Raw genomic sequence first — 18,648 nt, 5'->3', positions numbered from 1 at the left:
AACTACAAGAATTGCAGCCATTATTACAGAGGAAGATGACTCAAGGGCAATGAATAGAAATACATTCTAACATTTTAAATGGGGAGTATTGTGTGTTTTCCAGCCACACAGAATCATTTCATAGAACAAACAAGAAACTCTGCTTCCTTTAGTTGGTATAAAATACTGTAAATATCAAATATGACTCAAAATAAATTTTGAGTCAAAATAAATTTTGAGTCATTTAGTAATTCAGTGCCTTCAAATTTAGCCTCTGTCTCTTTAAGAATGTCTGCACGTTCAGGAAGTCATCACAACATTGCTCCTCTATTAACAATTTGACAACATTTTTACCAGTACTGCACCGAGAAGTAGCTCGTATAACAAGTGCAGGACATACACAGTTCCATCAGGTGTTTGCTAATCACTGCTGGCTAGTCTGAATGAGTTGATCGGGAAGAGGGAGACTTTTAATTTGCAAAAAAATTTTAAAGCCTACATATCATTTTCTTGCTGCTTCCTGGTTAGGTGCTACTTCATGTTGATCTATGTAATAAAAAACCATTAGAAGAACATTGAAGTTTGAGGATGTAATGTGAGAAAAATGTGAACAAGTCCAAAAGGTTTGAATATTTTTGCAAGGCGCTGTGTGTATGTAACCAAACGGCCTTTCTGTAACCAGACAAACTGAGAAAACAGAGGCTGCATGCAGCTTACCAATAGGAATGACCACGCCCAGAACGGCCACCGTCAGGTTCTCACCCAGAACGAAGTTCTCACCACCAGCTGGGGAGAGAGAAGGAATGAGGAATTACATGGTGTAAGAGCGACGGGATGAAAAGGCAGTCGCGTAAAGAGAACAAAAAGTAAGAGGGCAGGTAAGATATAAAAAGCGTGAGATAAGCAGCGCGTCGAAGAAGGGTCAAGACAGTGGAGGAGAGAGGCGATAAAACAGGGAGGCGAGAAGTGGGTGACCATGAGTTAATGGCCGTGAGTGTTTTACAAAGAGAGACAGCGGCGGAAAAGAGGGAGGAAGGAGAAAAAAAAGGAATGTAAAAGATGCAGAGCTCAGTATTTACCAAAGTGTGACTTTGAGACACCCGTGACCTTCTGCACCTTCATACATACAGGCTCCACATAACTGCATTAGAGCAAAATTTGCATTCAACATGCAGTACTTACTAACACACTTATGAGGCAAGCGTTTATGCCGCAACACAAATTTCCCTCCAGATATGCGACCCCCACTCCCTCCACCCGCCCGCCCACATAAACCACAGTTTTATGAGGAGAACGGCATAATTTTCAAGGTGACAATTATCCCTGTCGTCGGTGGCTGAGGCTTGTAGACTCCCCACTTTAATGTCCTCGTTACAGCCAAGACGAGATCGCTAGCCATGTTCCCAACAGGAAGTAGATGCAACTCAACAGTTTTCTTTAATCCCAATTAGGGCAACATCTAACAGTTATTTTAGTAATCGATTATTTTTGACGATTAATTGATTAATTGCATAAAAAAAATTGGCACATTTAACAGATTTTTTTATGTAACCGCTTCAGCCATTTCTACACAATATCAAAAAGATATCAAAAAGACAGTAAATGAGCTAAATTTGTTTTATTTAAAAGAAATTAAAGATAATTTGTTTTATTTAAAACAAATTGAGCTCATTTGTTTTAAATAAAACAAACATTTTATTGCCTAAAATGCAATAACAGCATTCCTTTTGTGAACGCTTATTTATTTGTAGCAAAGTATGCATGTGCAGCTCAAAAAAATACTCTGTACTCATCTGTTGATTGATTGTTTTGGATTAATAACTGGATAGCAGTTTGCGGGAGATTTCATTTATCTATTTATTTATTTACAGATTTTGAATCAGGTGAAGCTAAAAATGCCACTTCAGGAGTTCTTGGGAAAATATATTAAAAGACAAAGTGTGTTTGTCTTTTAATGTTTATTTTTTGTACAATTCTGGCCTAATTACTGTCCTGACTGTTGTTCTTTCAGCAGACGGCTACAGCCAGAGTATGCATAGCCCAACTGACTATTAATCGATGATTAAAATAGCTGACGATTATCTTGATAATTGATTAATCACGATTGATTTGATTAATCGTTTCAGCCCTGATAACAATTCTACTTTTTCAAGACTGCACACTCACAGTGTTGGGAGACACTGCTGTCCCCTGCAGACGTGGTTGAGATGACCATGGCCGTGGCTGTGGAGTGGGAGCCCAGTGACTCGGACTCCTGCGACGACAGAGGCTGCAGCGTGCTGAGTGGCGTGAGAAACTCGGGGGAAGCAGATGGAGCGGTGCTCAAGTAGGGGACGTCGTCTGCCTGCGAGACTCCTCCTGAGGATGGAGCGATGCCTGTGGCGTCAGGTGTAAATTCAAAGGCAGGTGGCGGTCTCGCCGTCACGTCGTTCCTTGGTGCTGCTAAGAGAAATGTTAAATCAAAGCTGGAGATTAGATCTAGAGATGTTTTATTCAAATAAACAAAACTTAAACTTAAGTTTAACAATCATTGTGAAGTCTTGAGGTGCTCCCAGTTTGTGAGGAGGATCTATAAAAACAATGCCAAGAACATTTTGAGTGTGAAGATAATAACAACACACCACAATATTCCTCATCATACAAAACTCTGACTTGCCAACCACAATCCAGATCTAATCTGAACTTAGTAGTAGGAGTTGTTAATATGAAGGTGAGTGTTTTAATCTGTTGGATACTTTTATTTTGACATAATAAAGGAAGTAGGTCATGAAATGAAAAAATATTCTTAGCACTGTGAGAATCCCTGGCTAATCCCTCCTTAGCTCCTCCTGACAATTAAGTCAATATTTGCTTAAGATCTTCCCATCAGTGGTAAACTAAAAGGTTATTTCAGTTTTTCACTGGACTGCATCTGGCAGTTTCTTGTTCAAAATTTAAACTTTGAAAGATATAACCAGAACTGGATTACTCTCCACTGAACACAGATGATGTAAAACACAGTTTAAGATGTAAAACAAAAATCATTGGGTGTTGAACTCCAGGTCTTTGGTCCAAAACACTTGAATAAAAAGACCAAATAATGTCCTCTGCATGAAGTTAAGTTCTGTAAAAGTCCTACTGAAGTCCTAGTTATTGGATTTGAATATGCTGAAGGCGTTTTCATCTAAAAGTTGAACAACTTTGGACCTTAAGGACTGGAGATCAACAACCCTGCTTCTTTCTGCACCAGTAGATCCCAGGTTTGCAATCCACACTATTGCCACTCAATTAACTGTTGTTTTATAGTATGCATGTTGATTATCTTTTTGGCATTAGCAGTGTTTCTGCAGGTTTCACCACCTTAAATTTAAGACTTTTTAAGACCCCTTCAAGAGCATTATGAACTAAATTTAAGACCCGTTTCACGGTAGAACTGTACGAAAGAAAATTGCATATTTAAACAGCAGTAGTACCTAGCTTTGTTGCACAGAATGAGCGCAGCATGGTATTGGTTGGCAACAGAAGTGAGCCAGTGGCAAAGACGAATGTCATCCAGCAAGCTGGTGATAAATTTGCACTTATCCACGATTGATGCAAGAAGCTAGCTAGCAAGAGTATGTTAGCAGGTTGTTAGCGAAAAATAAACTACATTCAATATATGAGATTAAGTATTCCTGCCACCACAAAATTTAAGACATGTGAATAACATATTTAAGGCTGACTTACATTTTTTCTAATTAATTCAAGACATTTTAAGGCCTTTATTTTAGATACATAAATTTGAGACATTTTTAAAGCATAGTTTTTGACATGAGCTCTGCAGAACCCATTCCAGTGGGGAATCGCTGCTCTGTTTCTATGATAGCCATGTGTACAGCAGAATCTTTTTTGTACCCAACAAAACCATGCAGTCCCTCAGACCCTCACCTGGTACGCAGCCCCTCATATCAGGCCCCAAGTCCTGTCCATCTGGACACGCACAAGTGTATTTGGGAGAATGTTCGGTGATCTGTGGTGCTTTAAGGCATAAGTACTCGCAACCCCCATTGGCTACACTGCCCAGATTACAGCTGTCTGGACCTGAAAATAGAAATGAGTGAGAGGCAAAAAGATCTTGAGGTTAACATAAAGACAGCAAGGATTTACGCGGTTCAAATGTGTCCTTGTCTCCGTCCTTCGGATGCCTGTTCTGAAGTGGTCAGCACTTCTTAGGCACCAAGAGAAAACGTGGTTGAGTTTGATTATGAGCTCATTTCTACACACCCAGGGGCCTCACACAGACTGAACACACACCTGGTGGCTGTCGGAGCTGGTGGAAAACCACAATGTCATGGGGATCATTCAGGTTTTCAGCCAGAGCCTGGATGTCCTCGCCGGTTAACCGATTGGCCATAAAAACTGCTGCCTTGTCTCTGTCGGTCCAGTAGATCCGATCCTGCAGCACGGGCGATAAAAATCAAAAGTTGTTGTTGTCAGGGTAACTGTGACCTCATGACAGCAGTCAAAACATTGTAGTCGGGGTAAATTCCAAAACAGAGTTCATTACTTGCAAACACATCTTAATCTCATGTTTCTAACCACCGTAACTCCTAAGGTTCAGATATTTTTACAAGCGTTGCACAGAAAGTATATTCCCAGAGAGAACCTGTAGATAGATTGCACAGATTTTATGACCTTCAGTTCTCATCTTCAGTTCTCATTTAGCTGTTCTGACAGTTTCACATTCTGAGAAATTGGACATTTTGGTCATGAGACGGTGAGGTTATTTTTGGTTATGGTTGGTTCTTAGTTGAAGTAACAAGTGGTAGTCCACAATCAGGGCGCTCTAAAACTCCAAGCTTGTACCTAAATATTTAACGTTGCCACTTAATTTTGGTTATGTTAATTTGATATAAAGAAGAAAGTTCATTGCTTTGTTTTATGGACTGGTTTATGAATTTGTGCAAATATTGTTTAATTATGAGAGGCTTTATCATTCCTCTGAAATTACCTGTAGTTAATTAACCCAATTAAAAGCAAAAACAGGTAATACCTTAGACTACAAGATGTCGGAGTCCTGATCTGAGAACAAAACAATTCATCACCGCAGTACAATTCAACAGCCTCAGTGATTTAATTACATTTTATTCAACAATGTTTTCTCTGTTTGTCCAATGCCGTTTACCTGGAAAAATATAACATGGTGTTTCAGAGTAAACATTTTGTTGTAAAAACAAAGCAAGTGGTTTCATTGTTAGATCTTAAGTGAAACAAAGTGACAGAATCAGACACAAAAATCTTAAGCTTAATATCTTAAAGCGACAGGTTTCACAGAAGAAAGCTTTTGTTTGTGATGCTTCCTTAAAAGTACACTATGAATACTGACACGATCGATGATGGTAAACTAAATGATGACGATCGAGCTCTGCGTTTGTCAAACGCAGCACATCATCAGTTTGCTTCCCACTCATATATTGTTTTTTTAATAATCAAATAGCATTGTAAAATGAAATGACCTCATCCTCTTTTTAAATGTTGTTTTGGCTGCTTCAAATAAAACCCTGCCAATTTTCTATCGTCCTGGTTCAGCCGGCACTGTGAAGGTACTTTGTAAAATTATGATAAATTCCCTGTAGTACAAGACATAATCGATGGCTGGCTTCACTCTGGCCTGTTGTGACTACAAGGTGACTCTCTTGTTCAGCATGCTGGAAACACACCAGCCCAGCAATACTGAGTGGGGCCTCTCGCATGCATCGCATTACTGCCGCTGTCTGGCTGACTATATCAGCGGTCGCCAGGTGCTTGTCCACACATTCCTCCGCTGTTGCACTCTAAAAATACCTGGACTGGGTATTGCTTAAAAGTGCTATCTTTTGGCAACTCCACGTTTCTATTTGTGATGTAGGACAGAAAAGGCTTAATTGGTGTTTAACTGTCCCTATGGAGACCTGGTGACAACAAGATGGCACTTTTTGGTGCAGTTTGTGGTTGATTTAGTTTGATCTCCCTTACCATCAAGCTTTCTGGCAAATGGCTGTTAGAAATGGGCCTCTGTGTCACGTCTTATTACACCCAAGAGAAACAGGAAGTCATTGATTACTAAAAATTACAAAAACATTTATATCAACTCAGGGCACTTTTACACCTGATAGACAAAATTGCAACATTTATGACATTTTTAGCTGCCGTGGTTTGGCTTCACGCTACACTGTGTCAAACAACACAAAATAATTGAATAACCTGTCACCCCCCACCTCGCCTGTGGTGGCGCTGCACCAACAACTACTGAAGGAAAAGACACTCTGAAGATGAAAACACTGAGCGCTACTCCCTTCTGCACAAAATGTAAACCAAAATGGAGTGGCGTCAGTTTTTAGCACTTTCAGGATTTCATCTTTTGTCATTGGTAAAAGACCACAAGCTGTTTCTCCCAGTATCATTTGTATTGGTTGTATTTACCCAGAATGCCCTGCGCAATAGCTTACTTCCTCCTTTTGGAATCCGGCCGATATTAACAACCGATATTTATTTCCATCTTGTTGCCATTTACTGCTGGGGGGAAAGGGAAGAAAGTTGGTCGTGTGATATTTGTTTGGTCATGAGACGGTGAGAGCGATGCAGCACTGGATTATGGGCAGTTTAACTGAAGTAGAGGATAAATAAACAATATAGTACCAGTAAATATTGGTTATCAGCCATAAGAGCAATATTAATTGCAATATAAATGTCAAATTTTTGTGTCAGTGCATCATTACTTTAAATAAACCATTAAACGCCAATACAGTCTAACACACATCATGTCTAAGTCCAGATTTGATCACTCAATGGTCATGCTGCTCATATTATGGAGTGATGAGCGCATCTCTACCTCCTGGACAGGATTTCACATATCAGGAAGTGAGGAGAGGGTTTCTAACCTTGCAGCCCAGGAAGGGTGCAAGAGCTGAAGATAATCCAGCAAAAGCCGGCAGTGGGAGGACATAACATGCTTTGTTACTTCAATAGTCTGTCTAAACTGGAGGGGAAAGCTTCAGAATTCAATCAGGCGATGCCTCGTCTATGTCTTAACAGAGTGGGGCGTTTTCCTCTGTGAGATTATGCTACTGCAATAAAAGATGAATTCATTTGAACACTTTTTATATATCTTTACCAGCGGTGTCAAGAAATGTGCTCCCTTCTTGGAGAAGCATTTTAAAGTGAAGAGGATTCGTCTCTACCTGTAGTCTTACCGAGACTCGGTCCATTGGAGGAACCCCTCTGAGGGATGGTTCTACATTTGCTGCAGAGGCAACTCTTCTGAAAACTACAGTGGGTTTTTACTCACAGGCACGAAGAGTCTTGATTGGATTTATTTCCTCTGAAGGCCTCGATTCATCACATGCACACAAAAGACTTGGCTGGTGACCAGAAAGAGAAGTGTGTATTCTCCTCCGGAATCATCTCTACTTCTTATTTGGTATGCAAAGCCAGTGAAAGCAACAAGGAGACGAGACAAAAGGCTAAAAAAATGGACACCCACCAACTGAGCATGAAATAAGCTGAATAAATTGACTGATTTGGATTCAAATTCACCACTCCTATGAGGTGTTTTTTTATTTTTTATTTGAAGATGTGATACACTGTGGGAGGAGAAAATCTTTAAAATCAATTGTGAATTAATCTGAGAAGCAACACACAAACCTCGAAGACAGCCAGAGCGTAAGGGTGTCCCAATCTCTCTGCAGAGGACATGTGTGTTCTCCGGTGAGCTCCGTTCAGGTCCACACTGGCTATGAGATGCAGTTTGGAGTCGACCCAGTAGAGGCGCCGGTTGGCTACGTCTGAGGAGCACACAGACACACATCAGGAGGAGGAGGAGGACGGAGGGCTTTCCCCAGACTCAACAGAAACTGATCGTCTCTGTGGTAAGCCTTCATGTACATCGACCGACAAATCCCTTTGGTTGGAATGGATTAGTTTTTTTTTTTAAATGTCAGATTGTCAGTGTTACACAACACAGAGATTTACGGATTCAAAACACTTGAAATATCATTTCAAAGCAACAGTATTTTTCTTAAAAGGGGAAGTATTATGTACGTTCCAGGCACACAGTGCCATTTTATAGCATAATCAAGTAACTCAGTTGTTAGAAAAATGCTCTATATATTAAATATGACTTAAAAGAAAGTAGACTTTGTAATTTAATGCATTGAAATTGGATCTCTGTCCCTTTAAAAAAAATCCTGCTCTTTCTGAAACTCCACCTTCGGGAAGTCATCACAATATTTCTCCTCTATGAACCCTTTAACAACGTTTTTACAAGCTTTTCACTGAGAAGTAGCTCATATAATGAGTTCAGCTGCCGCACAGCTCCAACAGGTGTTTGCTATTTGCTGCTGGCTAGTCTGAAGGAGCTGATTGGGGGACTCACAAGAGGGGAAAGGGGGGGAAGGCTCTGTGAAGCAGAAACTTGGAAGCTTTTGGTGTTTTGCATAGCTGAATGGTTGCCACAGGTGATTAAAGGATTTCTCAAACAAGCATGAAATAATCAAGGCAACACTCCACGTATGTTTTTGATGAGGGAATAACATTGTAACTTGGTGTAATATTTAGTACAGTACTGCCCCTTTAATCTAGTATTATTGTCCCCACTTACCTAGAGTAATGCCATTGGGCCACTCAATATTTTCAGACACCAGAACCTGCCGATCCACTCCGTTCATCCCGGCCTTCTCTATCTTGGCTCGTGTGCCCCAGTCTGACCAATACATGAAGCTGAAAGAAAGATAATAAATTCATTATTTTATTTGGAATATTTTGATAATGAACAAAATGTTCAACGCTAGAAACAGAAATGAGGAACCTTCATTGAACATTGTGACTAGTCTGCTACATAGTTCCTCTACCAACATATGTGATTTACAGAATATTCCTGTAAGTCACAATAGCACGTCCAGTACCTAAAAAATGACTTGGGTTACTAAAAACATCAGAATATTCTTCATGTTCTTGTGCTTCAGTTAAGTCTGGATATGTAAAGTCCTGAATTTCTGTGCATCACAACTTGAGCAGATAAATTATATGAAACTGTTTCTGTATAAAACTGTTCAGACAGCTTCTCAAGTGACATGACAATATATAAAAATCAGTTTAAAAAAAAAAGAGAAAAAAAATCGGGCCTTTGACCTTTAACTCCAGGATAGAGATGAGTGGAAACACATTTCATTTGTTCAATGTCAGACGGCTCAAATCGAAATTCATATCCGAGTTCACCGTCACAATCATCTTCAATAATTTAGCCTGATGAATAAAAAAGTCCAGAATAATTGCCGTCTTGTGTCTATAAACTCAGTCTGACACCATATTATGCTGATGTATTGCAAATTGTTATGTGAATTCACAACATGAACCTCATTAATTAGCATAGATTTTAAAATTAGAAGGTCAAATAAAGGTTTTGTGCGGAAGAAATAATCACAACAGTTTACATTAGCCATGATTAATGATGATTAAAAGCACTGTTAAAATTATTAATGTTTTGTTTCACTAACCAGGGTCAATTACTGATTAAATGCCTTAAACATTGGCAGAGAAAAGTTGATCTCCGCTCATCGAGGTTATAAATGATGCATTTGAATGATTGGTAAAAAGAAAAAGAAAAACTTCAATGACTTTCAAAGATGGATCATGTTTGCACAGGTTTGCATTCATTGCAGATTTTGTCTAATTCACACAGTTTCACAATTACAAAGACAGATTAGAGCTGCAACAAACGATTCCAACTGGAATTGATTATTATAATGATTATTTTGACGATAAAATCAGCACATTCTACATATTGTTCATTATCTACTTAGCTTTTTTTGTATTAGCGACCTATATTATTTTATATTAGAAATACATTAAAATATATGCAAATAATTCAATTCCTTTCTTAAATAAGTTTCCTCTTTTTTTTTTGCCTAAAATGCAATAAGAACAATAGGAGAAGCTAGAGCTATTCCTCTTGAGCAGTTCCTTATGCATATTTGCAAAAGTTTTTTTTTATTTTAAATGCAAAATGTATATATTTTTTGTACAGTTTTGGAGTAATTATTGCTGAGTGTGCTGTTTTTAAAGCAAATTTAATTTTTTTAGAGTCTGTGTACTCCACTGTATGCTCTCAACTAAATTAGTTACAAAACGGCTTGAAGATTATTTCAATAATCAATTAATCACAATTAATCGGATCAATCTGATTAATTGTTTCGGTCCTAATGCACACTTCATATTATTTGGATAAAACTCCTTTTGAGAAATGCAGAAAAACTACGTATGTCAAGAAGGGAATTCAAATGCATCAACAAAAGCCCTAAATTAACATGACATTAATTTAAATGTGGAAAAGGTGAAAACTGCACTGTAAATGGCGCCGGCGGCTGTTTCTGCACAATTACCCGTGGTGGGGATCCAGCGCTATGGCCCGGGGCTCGCTCAGGTCAGAGCTGATGAGGACGCGCCTCTTGGTGCCGTCCACTGAGGACACAGAGATGGATTTGTCTCCCGAGTCGGTCCAGTACAGGTTGTGTTGGAGCCAGTCCAGCGCCAGGCCCACAGGAGTCTGCAGAGACGAATCCACCAGCGGCACCTGCTGGGAGGGGTCGCTGGCCTCGTGGATGAAGGCGCTGCAGGGAGCGAAGGGGGCAGGAAAAAGGGGGAAGGGAATGTCATAAGAGGCAGAGAAGGACACAGGGGGAGAATGTCTCTTTGGCACATTGGTTTGATACATTTTTCAAGGGGCAATCACAGTAACTTAGATGTATTTTATGATGGCAGCTGATACATATATAGAGTACCTGAAATCAGCACTGTGCTGTGAAGTCAATGAACAGCAGAGAATGAGGTTACGGTGGGAGTTGTAGCCTTGGGCCTGCACAATGCAGGTTCATTCCAGGGTTATTGTCCTTGTTGGGTAAATCGCTTATCAGAATAGATGAGGCTTCATTTGAGGCTTGCCCAGGTCGCTAATCATTTGGACCCGGCAGAGGTGCGAGGAAAGGGCAAAGCAGCTAGCAAGAATTTCAATTTCGGTTTCTCCAGAGAGGTGGTTCTTTTAACGTCTATGTTATAAAAAGAACGCGGCGCTCCAATTAGAATGCTCTGGGGGATAAAATATGGTTTGGATAACAAAAGAGGAGACGTGAGCCGAGTCTCATTACAATCAAATAAAGCTGAATCTCATAAGAGAGCATTAAAAGACATAATTACCTAAAAACAAATCCTGTTGATTCAGATGTGTTTCTGCATCCCAGGGACTTTGTTGTTGGAAATTCTTAATTCGGGCAATGTTTTAGATGAAATGATATCAAGAAACTATGAAAAAGATGCACTCCAGCAACCCAGCCTCACCAGTTTGCAAGATGAATTAGGAAGGTAAGTATCAGCCAAGTGTTACTAATCAAATCCATTGTTGAGACGTTCATCATCAAGTGTGACTGCCTTTAAAAAGCAGATTTTTTTTTGTATTTGATTGTGTACAGAAGGTGGGTTTGTGTAAAATATTTGCCAAAGACATCAGCAACAACATTAGAGAGGCAGATTGTATAAAACTATTTAAAAAATAACTAGGCTAATCACTATTAAAGAGTTTAGGGACACACTAAAGACCATTAAAACAAATTAAGACCTGTAAAATGCAGAAATTTACTCCAAAAAATGCTAATAAATAAATCATTATGGCTTGGCAACAGAAGTGAGACAACGGCAAAGATGAATGTCGTCCAGCCAGCTGGCGATAAATTTGCACTTTCCCATGATGGACGTTAAAAAGTGAGCAAGATTGCAAGGGTTATATCAGCAGCTAGTTTTTTCTCTGTAAACACTTAGCTGCCCTAAAATGTCCTGATTGAAATCCATCAGGACATTTTATTTTCTCTACTTAAACACTGTTTCCTTTGTACTTGTTCTGATGTCACTGGCAGACAAATGTCATGTTTATTCTGGAAACAAAAGAAGCAATTATTTAAGAAAATAAAAGGAAAATTTACAGCTAGCTAACAGGAGCAGCAACAACCTTGAGACACCGAATCCAGTGAAGGTGTCTGTGCACAACTCCAACTTTAGCACAACAGTAAAGTTATGCTAAAGAGTGAATTACATGGAATATACTCCTGTATATCGTCCTGCCATGACAAAATCTAAGACCTGTGATTCACAAATTAAAAAAATTCATTTATGACATTAAGACCTTAACTTTAGATTTTTTTAAGCATTTATAAACACCCTGAACTACAATTACCAGCATTTAAGTATACCAGTTAATTATTATTAATGTATGTTGCACGTAGATTAAACTTTACTCCCTGTATGTGAGAAAGCAGACGGTGTAAAGCTTTAAAAAAAGGACAGATTGATTAAAAAGTAATAATTTGTGAAGATTTGTGAATAACGCAGTTAGCATTTACTATAAATATCAGTCTTTGAGTCTATTTAGTGCAGAATGCAGGTGAGCACCTGCCATGTTAAAGCAGCCAGACAAATTAGTTATGCTTAACTCTACCCGATAGTGTTTAGATAAATCTTCTAGGAGTTTAAGGTTTTTTTTCATTGAAACCTTTCAATCTTGATGTTCCAACAAATGCTACTGATTAAGATCAAAATTGCTAATAGCAGGAGCTACCAAATGCAAACTACACATTTTAATTGTTTCATGGCATGCAAAGCAAAGATTTGAGAGAAACTGTTTATGCATAAACCCTGAATTTCTTTATTTGGTGATATCCTCAAATAATTAATCTATCGTACCTGTAGATTTTCCTGTGGAATCGGTCACACCAGAAGACGCGGTTGTTGGCAACGTCCAAGTCTAGAGCCACGGCGTTCTTCTGTGTGGACACGACCTGGCTGTAGTCCCTCTTCACCAAGTCGATGCGTCGAATCTCATGGCGGTTAGTGAACAGCAGATATGGGCTTTTCCCTGCAACCAGAGAAAACAAAAGGAAAGGGATTTTTTGGAACATAAGGTAAGCATAGATTCAGAGTAGAAGTGCAGACAAATGTATCATAGACCAAAACATTTAAGGAAAAACAGGGTTAATATGGGGAACACATTAGAGAAGGGATTTTACCCACAAACGCGGAGCTGAATAAGCTTTGACAGTTTAGTAGAAAGTGGAGGAAGGGCTCCGGATGGTTCCCTTAATTAGGAATCAGATCTCATCTTGGCGCTCCACAGAATCGTTAAGCACAGAGCCAATAACACAATTCAAACCAGCCAGTGTATGTGCCGAGCATAAAAGCGAATTAACCTTTCTGTAGAGGGATCAATTTACGATCACATCCCAACAAAGAGATTGAAAACAAAATGTAATTGCTCTCGAGTGAATACATGCAAGACTTGTGAACCGTGATGTTCCTTGTCAGGATGATTTAGACATTAGTTATTACCTAAAGCACTCGGGTTCCGCCTTACAATCAAAACTACAGGAAACTATTGAGCTCTGCCTTTGCAGCACAAGTCAATATTCTAAATATCATGTTTTATACCAAGATAAATAACCCAGGAATGGTTACTTAGTGCTGACAATCCTCCAATTAAGAGGCAAATAATCCTTCACTGAAATGACGAAACTGTTGGAAAATCGATGAACAGGTCTGAGTGTATTATAAAGTCGCACGCTCTTTTGGCAAAGATAGATGTGAATCTGATCGCATCTCTTAAAGAGAAGGTTGTCAACTTTTACACAGGCAACTTGCAAAGATAGAAGACAACAAAAGAGAAGTACCTTTGGGAACTGTAAAGAAAAAAAAAAGATGCAACTCCAGCCAGTGTTTTGCCTTTTCTCAGCTGATAGCGAGTATGAAAAACAAGACGGCTCAGTTAGCTATTATCCACATCATAGAGAGGCTTGAAAAACAAAGTCAGGGGAAACCAAAAAGGTGGAAGACACTTTTATAATAGAAATGCTCTGACCTGTTGAGGTAGCAGTCATTTAGACTGGGAGGTTTAAACAGGTGTGTAGATAATAGGGGAGAATAGAGTAAGCTGAGCCACCCTTTGTTTCTAGGAACATTGTTCATGTGATGAAGGCATTATTAAATGAAGTTTGCGAATGCAAGAACCTCATGGGTAAAGTTTTATTTCTTAAAAAACATTTTTCACTCTTGGAAGTGAATTTATTTTTGTCTAAACCCGGCCCAATCATAAGAATTGTGTTTAGACCAAAGTAAATATTTGAAAATTTGCTTTATATATATCAATGGTACTGTGTGTGAGCTACAACATGAGGTTATAAATCTGACTGAAAAGTGTAGCATTTTAGCTGTGGGTACATATAAAGGAGGAGCTCATCTTACCCCTTACACAACTTCCTTTAGAAATGCTAAAACAGTTTGGTTTACACTCTGGTTCTGATTGTCTGAAGGGCTGCGGAACAGCCTAAAATAAATGTAAATATATGTTAGCGACCAAACTAAGATTGCCTTGATGCAGTGATCCTGAAGACAAAATGCTCATCTTACCCTAGTGTCTCCTACTGCAAATAACTGGAAGTTACATGTACCAAAGTGGTTCTGCTTTAATCCTTTGAAGAGTCCAGTTCTGTCTGTCAGAGAAAGCTGGATAGGGAAATGTTTGCAGTATTATGAAAATTTTAGCAAAGCTAAGGGTTGACTAACCCTATAGGGAACGACTGGAGTGACCATTCACAACACATAATAAAAATTTGAGCATTTCAACACATCAAGTTAACTTTTTCCCCTTGATTCAACAATTAATCATTTTACACTGTTCTTGCAGAACCAAATATCTTGTGATGTACTTGAAAGTTAGCGAGACATGATATGTCATGTACTAGAGTAAATGACATATGCTGCATCTCCTTTTATTTGGGTTTAATTTATGGATATGTCTATCTAAAAACTAAGTATTTAGCTGTATTAAAAAAAAAAAATAAAAAAAAATTGCCATTGCCAGGTCAGAGTTTTACTAAATCTACAATCTGAAGTTGGGCACAAATTAATTCCATTTATAGTCAAGTATATTTTCAGTCCCCACAACCAATTGACCCCATCAGTAAAGAAAACAAAAGTTTTACATTAATATGAGGGTGTTTGTATGCCTACATGTGCTAATTAACTCCAAACACTAAGCCCAGCTTCGACTGATTGATACAAGGCTTCAGAAGTAAGTCAAATCATGGATAAACACTGTGTTCCTATGGCAATCCATCAATATAATTTACCCGATTATAATTACTGACCTTCAAGTTGTGCTACAGAAAATGTCAACAAAAACCTAGACTAAATAATCAGAAGTGTAAAATTCCTTTGCTTTGTCAACTGATGGTTTATTGTGCACACTCCTTTCATGTTTGAACTATTGCTAGAGCTGCCCGATTTCCATAATTAAATGCAAAGTGCATTTAGTCAATAGGACAGCGGACTGTAACATATTGTGTGCAGGGTTTTGTCTGTGCGGTGCGTTCTTTGAATCCATGTCCCTCTAACAGAGTATAATAATAATATGATCCCAGCTGCAGCCTCTCGTCTCCAGAGGCAGGATGTGAAAGTTTCTCATTAATACTTTACAGTCCTTAGCTCCACCATTTGACAGTTTGTGTCACAACCTCAGTGTAGTGTTGTGATCCCACACTTTCTCTCTATTTCTGCCCTTTCCTTCCTCTACCTGGCCCGAATCTGAACACTGACGGCATGGTGCTGGACCAAGTGCTCCAAAAAAAAATAAAGCAACAAAAAAAAACAAAAAAAAAACAAACAAACCAGTCATTATACTGTCATCTCAAAAGTCTCTAAGGGGAAATTGCTGCCATGCTGGAGTCATGAGCTGTCAGTGCTGAGGTGGAGTTTTTGTTTTTTTTATCGCCTCAACAACAGCAGCTGCTGCTGCTACTGCTGCATTCTCTGCTATTCCCCGTCTAACACTCTGAAATGAAGAAGGCAGTTATAACCGCATACTGTATATTGTACTGCAAACATTTTCATACCCAACAGATGCTTTTTTTTTTTTTTTTTTTTTCAGTCATGCTCTAACCACCATTATTACTCGTTTTTATTGGGATTTTAGGCAACGGACTAAAGCAAAGCAGTGTAATGATTCAGATTGGAGGGATAACGCAAAGTTTTCAGAATCACTGCACCATGTTTGTATTCAGTTCTTCTGAGTTCATATTTTCTAAACCCATCTTAAGTCAGTGAGTGAATAACATTTCTTTTAAAGTTTTATCACAAATTGTCAGTTATAGGACTGTACTTTACCCAAGCACATAAAAATGTCATGAGTCCAGTTTAGGTGGATGTCCATGGGGGTAATTTTAATTTTAAATTTTAATTTGACCCCTAATCCCATCTACCAAGGGGCAGATTTGCAATTTTGCCACCATCCTTCCACTGTCTGATGATGGACTGAATGGTTTCCGGTTAGATGTTTCCACCTCTGGATATTGTTTTATAGCCTAACGTTTAATCCAGCTGTCCCTCACAGAACAGCTGGGTTTAAGTTAAGAATAAGTCGCACAAAAGCCAGCAAGCATTTTGTTCATTGAAGATAAATCTAAGAAGATTTCAGAAGGCTAATAAATGTCCCAACTGACTTGGTTGGAAATGTTTTGTTTTACAAGTGACAAAAGTGTAAATGTAGGGAAAAGGAATTTCTCACCATTTTTACTATTGTTCTCTCAATTTTCTACCTACAAACAAAAGAAAATAGTAATTTCTGCACATTGAATTTATTACCACAGTATAATGACGGAAGAAAAGAAATAATGCGAGTTCATTTCTGTTTAGTTTTTAAAAAATAAATATTCCTTATTTTGATTTAATTTCCCTATGTCATTATTGTAACTTTCTACCATTTGATTGTACTTCTTTGACTCCAAGTTCAGCTTCTATTTGGTTATTATTCACCTCCCTTCAGCCGGCCACTTTTCTCCTTTCCTCTCCCTCCTCCAGTATTGAAAGATGCTGGTTTTATTATTCATAGCTGGATTCTTCCGTTTTCCTGTTGGCTGTCTGCCCCGTTCCACGTCCTGTACGACCTGCTATTCCTCTGCAACTCTTTCCTTTTGTTCCATTATTAATAAACATGCTGTTCAACAGTATTCTCTGCACTTTTAAAAGCTGCAACATGACGGACTTTGAGCGCCAGGTTGCGCTTTCTGACGCTTTTGCCTTCTTCACAGGCTTCTTCGTGGATCTTATGAATTGTTTAAGTCTTAACTTAGACCACTTTTACCAGCCAGTTTGCTTGGTTTAAACCTAGACAACATATATAGGGATACATAGCACCAACAACTAGAAACAAATATGACACTGACTCATAAATTGGGTCTAAATCAGAGGTGTACAAACTTTTAAATTGGCTCACGGACCAGAAAATGAGGACAAAAAAGAACATGAAAAAAGAAGCAAATACTTTTTTTTAACCTACTCAACAATAAAATAGTGCAAAACTTTAATGACTGAAGTAGTCAATTTTTTTGTTGGAAATGGAGATGTTAATTATTGTTGATCCAAAACGTTGAATAAGGGTTCTGCTTTTTTTTCTTTCTTTTTTTTTCAAGATAGAGAGACACTCTGCAATTTTTTAAAGATCTCCATTTAAGACAATATAACATTTCTTACATGGAGCACAGCAAGATCAATATATGGAGTGTTGAAATTAAACAATATAAAGGGAGACTTTAAAATAGATAAAATTTTTAAAATAGATAAAATTTTTATTAAACAAAACCAAAGTACTTACAAACGAAGGTGATTAATCCAGTTCACTGCTTTCTGTTCATTAAATGAGGCGTGAACTTAAAACAACGGCGTTCTTCTCAGCCTCTACTCATGGCTGAAAGCCGATGAGCATCAAGGTACTTTGAAGAAGTTCACTCCGTTCCCCACTTGTCACCTAACATTTATCAGCATCCTCAAACTAAATTGACTAAATTGATGTAATTTCCCTCCACCTAGATCTGCCAGGTACCCCTGAAGAGTTGATATGCCTATTTATAAATGTTCAGCATGGCTAAACACATCAGGGTGTCACTCAGGAAACTCTAAGGTGATGAGAGCCAGTGGATGGAGTTGACCAGTGAAAAAACAAGAAGACAAGGCTGGCTGCTCTAGTTGTGCTTGCCATTTTTATGTTTTTAGGTGCACAAACAGCTGCAAAATGGTGATAAGACTGAAATTGCAGAAAGATGTTTATGATTATATGAAGGGTTTTGACGCTGCGGTACAAACGAGTGATTGGGTCCCCTAATGAGCAACTGCTCAGAGATTGTTTCGTTATCAGTGAAACAGCAGACTTTCCCGCTTATCAAAGGAAATGCATACAGAAAATTAGCTAAATCTGTAGAAGTTATTACCTGCAATACTAAAAACTCAAAAATGAATTTTATTTGTCCCATCATAAACACTTGTTACTGGGGTATTTTCACCCGATTGTCCGGTAGACTGATTGATTGCAAAACTGCAGCATTTGTTACATTTTCAACTGGTGTGGTTCACTTTCACACTACAAACACATGTTTGTCACACTTCATGTGACAAACATGATAGAAGTAGAAAATAAAACACATGAATGAGGACTGCAAAAGACATATTTTTGTACTACTACAATCTTAACAATCTCAAAAAGGAGTAGGAAGAAATAAGAATGCCTGCCCGTTAAAATCCTGCCCGTTAAACTCATGCCATGTTTTCAGATGGACCCTCGTTATTAAATCAAAAACATAAACATAG

The 18,648-nt window shown here is 38.4% G+C and overlaps 1 protein-coding gene across 3 annotated transcripts in view; it reads right to left on the bottom strand.

Moving 5' to 3' along the window:
• LOC122840966 (low-density lipoprotein receptor-related protein 8-like) overlaps positions 1–18,648 on the bottom strand; it is a 92,797-nt gene that overhangs the window by 5,578 nt on the left and 68,571 nt on the right. For 2 of the 3 annotated variants that reach the window (XM_044133804.1, XM_044133802.1), the window contains exons 10-17: positions 12,703–12,874; positions 10,356–10,583; positions 8,576–8,694; positions 7,621–7,760; positions 4,252–4,393; positions 3,886–4,038; positions 2,146–2,421; positions 697–765 (exon numbers count right to left, since the gene is read on the bottom strand). In XM_044133804.1, coding sequence (XP_043989739.1) covers positions 697–765; positions 2,146–2,421; positions 3,886–4,038; positions 4,252–4,393; positions 7,621–7,760; positions 8,576–8,694; positions 10,356–10,583; positions 12,703–12,874 — 1,299 coding nt within the window. The remainder of the gene's footprint in view (positions 1–696; positions 766–2,145; positions 2,422–3,885; positions 4,039–4,251; positions 4,394–7,620; positions 7,761–8,575; positions 8,695–10,355; positions 10,584–12,702; positions 12,875–18,648) is intronic. The other variant, XM_044133803.1, reaches the window with a different exon arrangement.

The sequence above is a fragment of the Gambusia affinis genome, linkage group LG12 (genome assembly GCF_019740435.1).
Source record: "Gambusia affinis linkage group LG12, SWU_Gaff_1.0, whole genome shotgun sequence".
Taxonomy (NCBI): domain Eukaryota; kingdom Metazoa; phylum Chordata; class Actinopteri; order Cyprinodontiformes; family Poeciliidae; genus Gambusia; species Gambusia affinis.
This window is presented reverse-complemented; position numbering and strand designations above follow the sequence as displayed.